General features: G+C 41.1%; 1 protein-coding gene across 6 annotated transcripts in view; it reads right to left on the bottom strand.

Moving 5' to 3' along the window:
- Positions 1-3,454: 3,454 nt before the first annotated feature.
- The window catches only part of LOC129696527 (putative leucine-rich repeat-containing protein DDB_G0290503), a 402,087-nt gene continuing 391,299 nt past the window's right edge, over positions 3,455-14,242 (bottom strand). For 3 of the 6 annotated variants that reach the window (XM_055634522.1, XM_055634523.1, XM_055634518.1), the window contains one exon: positions 12,231-12,935. In XM_055634522.1, the coding sequence (XP_055490497.1) occupies positions 12,483-12,935 (453 nt within the window). In that variant the 3' untranslated portion in view covers positions 12,231-12,482. Of the gene's footprint in view, positions 5,973-8,857; positions 8,957-12,228; positions 12,936-14,242 lie in introns of those variants that run through there. The other 3 variants (XM_055634521.1, XM_055634520.1, XM_055634517.1) reach the window with 3 other exon arrangements.

Genomic DNA, 14,242 nt, shown 5'->3' with positions numbered 1-14,242 from the left:
GTAGGCGGAGGTGCCTGATGTGCTCTGCCTGCGAGCTGCTGGCCACCAGAATATCATCGAGGTAGATGAAAATAAACGGCAAACCCTGACCGACCTGAACCATTAACCTTTGGAACGACTGCGCAGCGTTCTTCAGGCCAAAAGGCATCCTTAGCCATTCAAAAAGGCAGAAAGGGGTGAAGGTGGACGTCTTAGGGACGTCGTCGGGATGGACCGGAATTCGATTATACCCGCGAATGAGGTCGACCTTCGAGAAAAAGGTTGCGCCCTCCAGATGAGCTGAGAAATCCGGGATGTTCAGGACTGGGTACCGATCTGCTGTGGTTACCACGTTTAAACGCCTGTAATCACTGCAAGGTCTCCAACCCCCGGACGATTTGGGTACCATGTGCAGCGGGGAAGCCCAAGGGCTATCCGACTGCCGGACAATCTCCATGTCCTCCATAAACTGGAACTCGTCTCGTGCGATGCGCAATTTATCGGGCGGGAGACAGCGGGCGTGGGCATGTATCGGTGGGCCCTCGGTGGGAATGTGGTGGACCACACCATGACAGGGCACAGCCCCGTCGAACCGGGGCATGAACAACACGGGGAAATCGGCGAGCAGGGCTGCGAAAGGTTGCTGGATCTCAGCTATCACGTCAAGTTGATGTAGGGGCGTGGACGGATTACGCAGCTTGGCAGGGCACCGGTCCGACACAGGAACCATGCGTCTGCCTTGCACATCGACTAACAGGGAGAACGCGCGAAAGAAATCGGTCCCCAGGATCGGTTGGGCGACGTCACCAATGGTGAACATCCACCTATATGGACGGGAGTCGAAATTTAAGTCCAGGGTCCACGTACCGCAAGTGCGAATGCTGCTCCCAGAGGACGGGTCCTACCTAACCCATGCGACCAGGAAACGGCGGCTGGAATGACGATCACGGACATAGAGGCGTTCGTTTGAGCCGATTGCGTTTGCCTCTATGGATGATCGGCCGAGGCATTTCCCTGATACGAGCAGGGGCTCCGGCATCTTCGGGCTTCGGTGCCGTAGCGCTGATGGTAGTAGCACCAACGACATCGGCTGTAAACCACTGGAAGTGGCGATGCTTCTTCAACGCTGGGCTGGGCTTCTTCTTCCTCCTGATGTCGTCCCGGTTGCACCCACGCCATGTCAGGGGAGCGGGTGAAGGCACAAACGTCTTGCCGTCTGTGTGCCCACAATTCGTCAGCTCTCTCCACGAGGTGCTGGGGGTCGATGAAATCAGCTCCGGCGAGCATCAGTTGGACTTCGTCAGGCAACTGCTCCAGGAACGCCAGTTCGAAGAGCAGACATGGGTGGTGCCCGTCCATCAGGGCTAACATCTTCGCCATGATGGTGGATGGTCGCCAATCGCCGACACCGTCCATGTGTAGTATCTTTGCCGCCCTGTCTCTGCGACTGAGACCGAAAGTGTGGAGCAGCAGGGCCTTCAGCCCTTCATACTTGCCGATGGTCGGCAGGTCCCTGATGTAAGGCAACAGCCTCGAGACACAGTCTTGTGGCAAAGCTCCCACCACATGGAAGTACATGGTATCATCTGCTATGATACGATGCAGGTGAAACTGTGCCTCAACGTGGGCGAACCACACCTGAGGTTGGTCAGGCCAAAACAATGGTAATTTGAAGCCCAGTAAGCCCTGCCACGCGCCGGCCGACTCTGCGAGAATGTAGTCCTCCTGCATGATCTGCTTGTCTAATGATGGCTAGACAGGTCGGGGTCACCAATTTGGCGGTCACAAGAACGACAACTGAGTTTTCCAACTAATTTTATACAGAAAATCACTTCTCAGTTTACAGGCTCTCACAACACGTCTGGACACAACGGTGGCAGCGGTGAACTGCCGCTCAAAACAAAAACCAAATGAAAAACAGCAGTCCCTCCCGATTCACGTGACCGCGGCTTCTGAACGCTGGGTTCGATACCTGCGTGCGCCAGCAGGCTCCGCTACAACACCGTGATAAGTCAAAGCCTGGTTACAGGATGCTGCATATATCTGGCAATTTCGAGTTAAATAGTGGATAAACACTAGTAATTTGTCTCCACTTTATATCTGAATAATACTGCCTCTTGCCATGAGCTCTTATTATCCCTCTGCTAGGTGATCCTGATGGAAGTTGCAAACGTGGTATCTAGGTAATATTTCTGTAAATAAATACCTGGTATCTTGCACTCAGATTTCCTGTTCCACCTTGGGAAACATTTATGAATGTAGAAACAGGATGGGGGGAAGATTATTTAGTCCATTGGATTCGGGCCTGCTCCACCATTCAGTAAGTTCAAGACTCGCACTTAACTCAATTTTCGTGCTAAGACCCTGACACCCTTAAAATCTTGATGGTCCAAAAGTAGAACATTCCCTTGAACATACCCAATGACTCCGTATCTGGTTCTCTCTAGAATACAGAATTTCAAATATTACAACATAATGCTTTCAGGTATTACAATGCAAAGTTAGTATCCATTTTCTAATACTATTCAAATCAGGACAGTTAAAAAAGAAACATCTGGAATTATGCAGACAGCATTTGAAAATGATCATGGCAATTTTTGGTTTATAAACCCTAGCTTCTTATTAAAAAAAAGTGTGGTGTCGTGTCCTTTGCCCATGTAGCAAATATGTGGTATTTTATCAGCACAGATGATTATTAAGTGTCTCTAAAATGCTCATTCCTGGTATTAATAGAATATTCCTCAGAAGGCTATTTTACTGTTGTCATATGTCCATTTATCAACATAAAAATACTTTTAAGATTACAACATTAAAACAACCAGGCTAGTGCCAGATCAGTGCAAAATATGTTTTAATCTGGTGTTACCATAATAGTCCATTTCCTGTTGCTACATTATGCCATAATAAATTATTCTTTAAGATTAACCCGATAAGGCACTAAAGGCACTTTCTTTGAAGTTGCTATGGATATTATTAAAGAAATGAAGAGGAAGTGTTGTATGGTACAGAATATAATTGAATGTTTGATTTTTATGAATGTCCAAACAGAATTTGGTTGATATCCATGCATTGATTCCTGGTAGCTCTTCAATTAACCTAAAATGTATAGTGGTCTTTAATTTCCACTACAGAGACAGAGTGCAGAAGTATTAATTCCTTGAGGTAGGTGATAAACGTGTGGAGACAAAATAAAAAGTGACTCATCATGCTTATTTGTGAAAAGAGATTATTTGCTGTGGTGAAAGCTAATTTCTATAATTTTATATTTATGTATACCAAGCAATATTTTAACCTCTATCAGAAATCAATGCAACTAAAGTGCTTTCATTTTTATTGTGCCAATATTATAGAAATGATTAAATCATCTTAAATATTTTAAATGGAGAATTAAAGATATGTAATATTTCACCCTATGAGCTGCACATCTGAAAAATGTTGCACTTAACCATTTGAATGAAAACCCAGAATGAAATAAAGCAGACATTTAATTATTAGCCTTCAATATTTTTTTTTGTTTGCTGATCAAGGTGTTAAAAATGCGAATCACATTGTTAACAAAACGTGATCGTTTATATGAACATTTTTGATGGTGTGCTATAATATGTTGGAACCAATAGCTATTCTGCACAAACTCATATTCGTACTCATGTTGGTTTAAATTATTTTATTTGGAAAGTAACCACATCAATAAAATAAAGTATCATGCCACAAATCAATTTTTGTCGTTTTCAGCATCGTCTATTAATCATTTTTAATGTGTCTCTGACAAAAGACAGGATATCTGTAAAAACAATCCTTTCAGAAAATTGGTTAATGGTGTAATCTGTTGGGCTTGTAATGTATAGCATTATCGGGCACCATCAGAAGCTGACTGGATTTTTGCTACTCTATGCAATATTGCAGAGTTCTGAAAATAATGTAATTCTTTGAACAATAAGATTTTCTTATTTTCCTCAGCTTAATCAACTCATCAATTTTAATAATGTAACGTTACTCTTGAGTCAGCAACATATGTAAAAACATACATAACACAACCTGATACCACAATTATTCTAAGGTGAAACAAAATATTATATGCAGACTTTGTTGAAATATATTGTATAGGTGATGGAGTTGTCTATAAATCTTAACTCAGGAATAGGGTCAAATAACTAGCACTGACAAACACGTGATCATTTTACATTTCTCCTGAAAACTGACAAAGCAAATGGGAATCGAATATTGCCAGAGAAAGGGATTACATTTTTCATCAAATACAGTACACTTCAAATACTGCAAATATTATTAGTTAAATAATCCTAACTCCTTTGGTAGCAAAATAAATCTTACCATGGTCAAAATTAAATAGATCTAAATCTACAATGTAAAAAATGTTCTGTCATCAAAATTAAAGAAAATAACAAGGTTGGTATTATGGTATCGTAATAGAGATCTTTAAAAAAAGATGCGTTAGACAATCAATAATTTGGATAAATATTTTATAACAAATAACATAATTGGCTCAGAGACCCCAAAATGTCAGCTTCTTTTAACAATTAGTTCATACATAATTTTTGTACACATACAGTTTCACCATAAGCAAACTGTACTTAAAATTGAGAATCTGTAATCCACTTTTTCATTAAACAGTCAGTCATGTCGAATAACATAAATAATACAAATGAAAGATACTTAAGTACATGAGGTTGAAAGGATTGGGTGATATGCAGAGATGGAATTTGTGTGGAACATCTTTCGATGGCTGGCTTCTATGATGTAATTTCTAGGTAATTAAAAGTCCAAAATGTCCAATGGACCAGTGCTTTGTGGCTTTACATTATAAACCAGATTTTCTGACAGCACTGCTGGTGTGAGTTCCTAATCTTGGAGTGGAGATCAATGTTCTGGGAGTATTCATCTTGAAGTTTGTTTTCACTCAAACTTTTTTTGTTTTTATACAAGCCAGACAATTTTATAGAAATCAGTTATTTGGCAAATAAGAAGAAATCATATCCTTGCAAATTATTTAATCTAATATTATTTTTTCAATGGAGTTATATCTTCATTAACTTTTTTCCATTCTACGTTTCTCCATTTATTTTAGAATGCAAACTTCCAATGTAAGACTGCAGCCTTCTGATGCCTTCTTTGCAGACTTAATTGCTCCTGCACTTTGATTCTATTTGTGGTACATTATAGTGGAAATATAGAGAATCTATTTTGGTAGTGACTGTGATGCTGTTTCTGCATCACTCGGTTGTGTGTTTATCAAATTCTCCAACCATACAGAGTGTAATCTACCATCAGTTTTAATTTGCTTCAAAAATGACATTTGCTTTTTAACTGTAAATCACAAAACAAGGCATCATAAAAATTAAGTTAGAATAACCAATTGAAATTGTGAGGTGAATTATGTCTACACACACTGATTCCAACCTTGCTTTACTTTAAGGCTACACTTCCTGTAAGTATACTTATGGAAAACCAATGTGTCGTAAAAAAAAGTTATTAAAAATGAAGATAGCCAGTCTTTTCCTGTTGATGAATTATCAACTTTTAAATTCACTCAAGGATCGATAGCAAATAACAAACTCTTACCTGACCTTAGTTCGAACCTGTGTCTTAATGGTACAGATAGTTTATGCAAAACTTACATAAACAGCCTGTAAGATTTTGTGTCAAATGCTTCAAAACTTCTTGTAGTTTTAAAATAGTGTATGCTTTAATATACTGTGAGCAATGCAAAGGGACTTCTTCCTATGATAAATAGCTGACATAACTCAATTACATTTGAGCAATTAGATAATTTCTTCCAGTTAGTGAATGTTCAAATCCATTTATCATGTTACCAAGTGCAAAGTATATGTGGAAAATGGCATCCGACTCCCAGCAAAATCCGTTGCAAGATTTATTCAGATTCACACCCATTTACCACAAGGAGCTCCAACAGTGTGCGTAATTTGTTCAAGGTCTCCACAGCAGTTTCTGAAACTTTCTATCAGCATGGCTGAAGCCTGGTGAATAGTAATAACATCAAAATTAGAAGCAATTGGAGCCATCTGGCTATTGAAGCCTGCGCCATCATTCATTGAGATTATGGCTGATCTTCCACCTCAGTTCCATCTTCCTGCACCTGTCCCACTATCCTCCGATGCCCTTGTTAGCCAGAAAAGTCTGCTGATCTTTGCTGTGAATGAACCCAGTCACATAGTCTGGGTCATGACCCGAAACATCATCTATTCCTTTTCTCCAGAGATACTCTCTGATCCGCTGAGTAACTACATCTTTTTGTGTCTATCTTCGGTTTAATCCAGCATCTGCAGTTCCTTTCTATACACTTAGTCTCTATAGCACATTAAGTAGAGAAATCCAAGATTCACCCCCTTCTGGGTGTGGACATTTCTGTATCTTTGTCTTACATGGCCTATCCCTACTCTGTGACTGTGACCCTGGTTCTAAAATCCGCAGCAAGTAGAAATATCCTCCCAGCATCCAACTTGCAGAGCCCCAGAAGAGTTTTATAACTTTCAATGAAATCACATCTAATTGTACACCATTCACAGTGAAGACTTACCAAGGCATTTATTGTAAACCAGATACACACTGGCAACTCCCTTAAAGTAACTATCATTGGCTCACATCTAATATTGCATGTGCCAAACTGTAGGCAAGTCATGCTTTAAAAATAATGGGTTGGATCTTGCTGGTAAATATATGCAGTTCCATTGAAAACTTCCCACAGTTGCCCTGTTTGAAGGTTGTGAGGTTGGGAACTAAGTCCATGCAAATCTACTAACAAAATTACTCATTTTGGAATATTTCCAGTCATTTCCAGTCCTTTTTTTGTAATATTTAAAAAAATACATATATTTCGAACCATTGGAGGGCTGTTCAACCAGGGCAGTTCAGAAGTTTAAATTGACCAGCAAAGCATCCTGGCCACATGTATTTTGAGGACAGGACTTGTTCCACATGTCCTTTGCCAATGTTCACATTCACCTTTAGCCCTTGTGACTATTGGCCTCAATGAATGTTTCCACTGCTTATTGCCAAAAAATCAGAAGCTCTCCGATGGCACCAGGTAAATATGTCCCGGACAGATTACGGTGGTGTTTAAGGGGAAGGTCTGGGCTGATATGGCTCAATGTTACGTTGCAAAGATTTAAGCCACAAAATTTGGCTCTGTGCTTGATGCTTGTTAGTTATGATTTTGGCAACAATACACATATTGATTTGCCTGCACTGTGAAATGTGTCATGTGACACACTGGTAAGGGCATGATGAGATACAAAGCTAATGCTATTTAAAAAGTATGGGATAGGCAAATTATGACATCAATTGCTGGCAATGCCTAATTGGAGTTCAACAATTAGCTAATGCCTTTCCCTAGCCTTATCCAAATAAACGTGTTCTGCCGTTGGAAAGATTCCTTCTTATTCTCCCATCACACTCCAATCGAATGATTAAAAGGATTATCAAACGCTATTGGGTTAGTTTGGAAATGCTTTCTGTAAATAAGCATATTACACAGTCTGGAGTTTAAAGTCATCGTTAATTAATACACATGATATAGCAGTACAGCAGGTTGTTAGTTGCTAGTTCATCATCACCGCTTCCAAGACTGCCTAGTGTAGAAAGTGGGTGTTAATATAAAGCATACAGTAAGGTGAGGTTAGTGATGCTATTTCTACTATGATTGGTTCACATGCAATAACCAATCTACACTTTCTATATAACGTTGAAAAATTTGCGGCGACCAAAATGAAGCCGTGACTAGTTCCCAGAATGTGGGAACTCCTCACGACCATGAAGGCAACTCCCCGGCAACCACCCGCGAACATGTGGCGAATGCATAGTCTCCTGTAGTCGCCTAAAAGTCACCGAAGTGGGACAGGCCCATGACACTCTCTAAAGCTGCGTGGAGTGCAAGGAGCGTAAGATTTTTGTATTGTCTTGAATATTATGCAGAAGTTTCTTGCACTCATGGTTGTGCAATAGAAACTTTGCTTTGAGTCAGTTTATCTCTGATAGAATGAGCAGAAGATTATCAAAGGAGAGTTGAGGGGATGGGGTTGAGTAAAGCTGCCAAAAAACAAAGGAGGAGGAGGAAGAGGTTGGACTGGCTCCGAGCAACAAGAGATTTTCAGATCGCAATTCTTTTGCCTAAGCTGGAGTAACTCAGCGGGACAGGCAGCATCTCTGCGAGAAGGAATGGGTGACATTTCGGGTCAAGACCCTTCTTCAGACTGATGTGAAAGAAGCATCCGTGCTTTAGAAAGGACATTCCCTCTGAAATATGATACATGCTCCAATCTTAGAGAAGGATAACTTTGTCAATGAAAATAGACACAAAATGTTGGAGCAACTCAGCGAGTCAAGCCGCATCTCCGGAGAAAAGCAATAGGTGATGTTTCGGGTTGAGTCCCTGCTCAGTCTGAATATGGGGTTCAACTCGAAACGTCACCTATTCCTTTTCTCCAGAGATGCTGACTAACCCGCTGAGTTACTCCAGCATTTTGTGTCTATCTTCAGTTTAAACCAGTAGCTGCAGTTCTTTCCTACATGTAACTTTGCAGCAGGTTGCCATGTACCCTTGTACATCAGATTGCCTTCAGGCTGAAGCAGGAGATAGTCACAGTTTGCTGTCCAATTTTGCATTGAGGAGTCACTCACGTGTTTTCCATGAGAGCTATTTCATTCTTTCTTTCTAATGTGGCTCAGATGGAGCATAATGTTTACAAGGATGGGAAATTTCTCCAAAGTGCAATGTGGCCATTCAGTATACAGCCACTGCTCCATGGATGTTACATCAGTTCAGAGATGTACAGGACACAAATGTGATTCCACTTGATCAATAGTCAGCAACTGTGTACATTACACAGAGCATCAAGTAACTCACCACCTAGGTCCTTGGCAGCAGCCATGTTATCTTCTCTGTAAGTCCACTGCATGATTTTGATGTGAACAAAGGGTTCTTGGGATGCTTGTCCATCACTCCCTAAAAGCAACACAAGTAGATAAGGCGTCATGCTTGCCTTCATCATTCTGGGCATTGATATGAATGTCAGGAAGTCATGTTGTAGCTGTATAAAACTTTATTAGGCCATGTTTGGAGTATTGTGTTTATCATGATGTTGTCCCAATTAAAGAGTATTTGTTCGAAGGACAAACTTAGATTGTTTCCTCGTGGAACATCAGAGGCTGAGGGGAGACCTGATAGAATTTATAAAATTACGAGAAGCATTGATAGGGTAGATAGTCAGAGTCTTTTACCAAATGGGGAGAGGATGTAGCTTCAATGAGAGGAGGGAAAGTTTGAAAGAGATGAGTGAGACAAGATTTTTATTTATGTAGTCTGGAATGGACTGCCAAGTGGTAAGATAGATGTAGATAGGAGAGTGAGGTTTAAGAGGCATTTAGATAGACATGAGGAATGGACAGATATGAATTACATGCATGTAAAAATGATTAATTTAATTTGGCATATTGGCTTCTACTAGCATCATGGACCGAAGGACTATCAGTATCAGGACTGATAGGTCATGAGGACTATCAGTAATAACCTGGTTCTTGATTCGTGTGCCTTGCATTCTCTTTTTGGAAATGTGAATACAATAAACCTCAAACTGTCACAAGAAATGTGAAGAAGCAGAAACACTGCTTAATACTGACATCTCACTGCAGTGACCTGCAGTGCACTGCAAAGTGAGTATTTAACTTCCCCGATGAACTTTGCTGCTGGTTTAGAAGAAAAAAAAGCCACAAGATGCTAGTGCAACTTGGTGGATTAGGCAGCATTTTCAGAGGACATGGATATGTGACGTTTTGAGTTGGAATGTTTCGTCTGATAGTGGTGGGGGGAGGGAGAAATCCGTAAAAGAGATGGGAGTCAGCACAAAGCAAGGCAACGGATAGGTGGATATAGATTCAGATTCAGATTCAATTTATTTGTCATTGTCAGTGTACAGTACAGAGACAACGAAATGCATTTAGCATCTCCCTTGAAGAGCGACATAGCAAACGATTTGAATTAAAAAAAATAAATAAATAAATAAATAAAAAATAGGCGAGGAGGGGGTTCTGAATGGTAGGTGGGTGGACAAAAAAAGTAAGAGAAGAGACAAAGAGTGAAATGTGAAACCAGAGGAAGGGATATAGCTGGTGTGCGACAGAGAGAGTGGAAAGTGGGGGGTGGGGGGAGATAGTGAGAGAAATGCGTGCACTCCAGGGGGAAGCATCAGGAAGAGAGGGGAAAAAGGAAGAGAGAGAAATGTTACCTAAAATTTGAGAAATCTATGTTCACACCCACATATGAGTCGCTATTCGTACAGTTTGCATGTGGTCTGGGGGCAGCACAGGACAGAAAGTTCAGTATGGAAATGCTAAGCGAACAGGAGATCCAGCAGGCCTTGGCGAACCAAACACTAGTGTATATTGATATGGTTGCCTAGTCTACACTGAGCAAAAGGGCCTATATGACTCTGACCTCCTCGAGACCCATCTTTGTTTCCTTACATTTATGAATACCCACTTTGTCATACACCATTATCTTTTAATCTCTTCGGTTTTCCATTCTATCACTAAATTTTCCTTTTTGTCCAGTTACCCTCTCTCCCCTGTCTCGGTAACTTAATTTCCTTTAGAAACATAGAAAATAGGTGCAGGAGTAGGCCATTGGGCCCTTTTGGCCTGCACCGCCATTCAATATGATCATGGCTGATCATCCAACTCGGTATCCTGTACCTGCCTTCTCTCCATACCCCATGATCCCTTTAGCCACAAGGACCACATCTAACTCCCTCTTAAATATAGCCAACAAACTGGCCTCAACTACCTTCTGTGGCAGAGAATTCCAGAGATTCACCACTCTCTGTGTGAAAAATGTTTTCCTCATCTCGGTCCTAAACGATTTCCCCCTTATCCTTAAACTGTGACCTCTTGTTCTGGACTTCCCCAACATCGGAAACAATCTTCCTGCATCTAGCCTGTCCAACCCCTTAAGAATTTTGTAAGTTTCTATAAGATCCCCCCTCAATGTTCTAAATTCTAGCGAGTACAAACCGAGTCTATCCAGTCTTTCTTCATATGAAAGTCCTGACATCCCAGGAATCAGTCTGGTGAACCTTCTCTGTACTCCCTCTATGGCAAGAATGTCTTTCCTCAGATTAGGAGACCAAAACTATATGCAATACTCCAGGTGTGGTCTCACCAAGACCCTGTACAACTGCAGTAGAACCTCCCTGCTCCTATACTCAAATCCTTTTGCTATGAATGCTAACATACCATTCGCCTTCTTCACTGCCTGCTGCACCTGCATGCCTACTTTTAATGACTGGTGTACCATGACACCCAGGTCTTGTTGCATCTCCCCCTTTCCTAATCGGCCACCATTCAATAACAGTCTACTTTCCAGTTTTTGCCACCAAAGTGGATAACCTCACATTTATCACATTATACTGTATCTGCCATGCATTTGCCCACTCACCCAGCCTATCCAAGTCACCTTGCAGCCTCCTAGCATCCTCCTCACAGCTAACACTGCCCCCCAGCTTCGTCTCATCTGCAAACTTGGAGATGTTGCATTCAATTCCGTCATCCAGATCATTAATATATATCGTAAATAGCTGGGGTCCCAGCAGTGAGCCTTGCGGTACCCCACTAGTCATTGCCTGCCATTGTGAAAAGGACCCGTTTACTCCTACTTTTTGATTCCTGTCTGCCAGCCAGTTCTCTATCCACATCAATACTGAACCCCCAATACCGTGTGCTTTAAGTGTTTATACTAATCTCTTATGTGGGACCTTGTCGAAAGTCTTCTGAAAGTCCAGATATAACACATCCACTGGTTCTCCCTTATCCACTCTACTAGTTACATCCTCGAAAAATCCTATAAGATTCGTCAGACATGATTTGCCTTTCTTAAATGCATGCTGACTTTGTCCAATGATTTCACCACTTTCCAAAGGTGCTGCTATCCCATCTTTAATAACTGATTCTAGCAGTTTCCCCACTACCGACGTTAGACTAAATGGTCTGTAATTCCCCGTTTTCTCTCTCCCTCCCTTTTTAAAAAGTGGGGTTACATTAGCTACCCTCCAATCCTCAGGAACTACTCCAGAATCTAGTTAATTCTGTATCATTGAATGTAAATTTTTTTCCACCCACTTTTCCACCAAACTGCTTCACATTTCGTTTGTGCATGGGTTAGTGAAAAAAAATCAAATATGTTGTTTTTAAACCATAAAGAATTTTAATTTTACAGAATAAATAATATGTCCTTGACTTTCTTTTGTAGCTTTTCTCAGTGATGTAGATGGAGTTTACAATTTTTATTAACTTTTCTTTTTGGCATTGCACATGTTTCACTATAAATCTGCAATCAATAAATTCTACATTACAAATGGTTTATGGATGAACTCAAGAGTCTGTTGTATTCCTTTAACAGTTTGTTGTGAACGTTGCCTCTTTCAAGTGGGAAACTTCTGTCACTATTTTGTTTCCTGAATTTACTAAATCCGAACCTATTATTTGGTGGAAGGACCTGGATAAACGTGCTTAATTTTCCTGCTTGACTCATTTATTTTGCCTGTCCAATATTCAGTTCTTTCTTGCAGCTGAGTGGAAAGGTCACCAAGTCTCTGGATCCAAAACGTTTTGTCTGGTATGATTGGCTCAGTAACGTCTGGCATTTCCAAGTTTTCTCTAGTTAAATTTTCACCTCTCTCCTTGTGGGGAACGCTGCTGGATATCTGTTCGACTCCAAGGTAACTATTTACTAGAGTGGTTGGATCAGACGCCACTGCTCCCTCGGGTAAAGTTACTTGCTCACCAGGTAATCTTTGATTCTTCAACTCAGCCCCGTGGGATAAGATGGTCTGACCACAGGTTTCCGACCGCAATTCCAACCTATGACGGTGGGTCTGTTCCTTTTTCAGCTGCCTCGATTGCTTCAGGTATTCTCCATCGAGTGTATGCAGCTGTTACAATTCAACAAAAAAACGGTATACAAGTAAATTGAACTTCTGTTGGCTTTATGTACATGCAGTTTAAAACAAACATCAACCCTATGAATATATGTAGCACATCCAAAGTAGAAACAGATAAAGTCATATATCCAATGTTGAGAATATAATTGTGCTGCAGTCAACATAAAACATGTAAAACAATATTCTTGATTATTGTTACTTCAATTTTACTAGATAATTTGTTTTCTAAAAGCATTGTGATGTGATCAAAATTGTGGTACAATAGATATTTCCATATCGGAGAAAAACAACATTGAAGGTGCAGAGTGGCACAGCTAGTAGAGTTGCTGCCTCACAGCAATGGAGACCTGGGTTTGGTCCTGCCAATTGAGTGCTGTCTGTGTGAAGTTTGCACGCTCCGCTTGTGACCATGTGAGTTTCTTCCACGTGCTCCGGTTTCCGTCCACATCCCAAAGATGTGCGGGTTTGAAGGTTAATTGGCCTCTAAATTGTCCCTTGTGGGGAAAAGTGGATGGAAAAGTGGGGTAAGGTAGAGCTAGTGCAAACATGTGCGATGGTCGCTGTGGACTTGGGCCAAAGGGCCTGTTTCCAGGCTGCATCTCTGAACTAAGCCAATATTACTTAAGTCAACCAAACATGTAAAATTACTCATAATATCACATTTGTTTTGTAGTCCTAGTCACCTCATTCTCTACCTAAATTTCATGCCTTATACATGTCATGTTTTATGTATTTTGTACATAGAAAAAAATGTTGCAGCTGATAAATGTTTCTTTAGCATTAGAAAAGAAACAACAAAATGGCTTATTCGATTAACACCAGAAAACTTGTTTTTAGTTTAGTTCAGAGGTATAGTGTGGAAACAGGCCCTTAGGCCCACCGAGTCCACGCTGACCAACACACTAGGGGCAATTTACGGAGGTCAATTAACCTACAAACCTGCACGTCTCCCATGTGGAATGTGGGAAGAAACCGGACCATCGGGAGAAAACCCACGTAGTCACGGGGAAAACGTACAAACTCCACAGACAGACAGCACCTGAGGGCAGTGTCGAACCTGGGTCTCGAGCGTTGTGAATCTGCAGCTCTATTGTTGCGCCACTGTGCCGCCCATTTGTCTTTTTATTTTGGAAAGAGATTGGGTAAATAGTACTGATAGAAGCAGAAAGTTCTAGATAGGGTCATTGAGAATAAGTGAGTGGGTAGAACAATGACAGACAGTGTTCAATGAGAACAAGCTAGAATTCACCAACTGTGGACTGAAGAAGGATTCCTATGGTGAATATGGTGTATAACCA

Source organism: Leucoraja erinacea, chromosome 4 (assembly GCF_028641065.1).
Source record: "Leucoraja erinacea ecotype New England chromosome 4, Leri_hhj_1, whole genome shotgun sequence".
Lineage (NCBI taxonomy): Eukaryota > Metazoa > Chordata > Chondrichthyes > Rajiformes > Rajidae > Leucoraja > Leucoraja erinaceus.
Note: the sequence above shows the minus strand (reverse complement) of the source record. Positions and strands in the feature narration are given on the sequence as shown.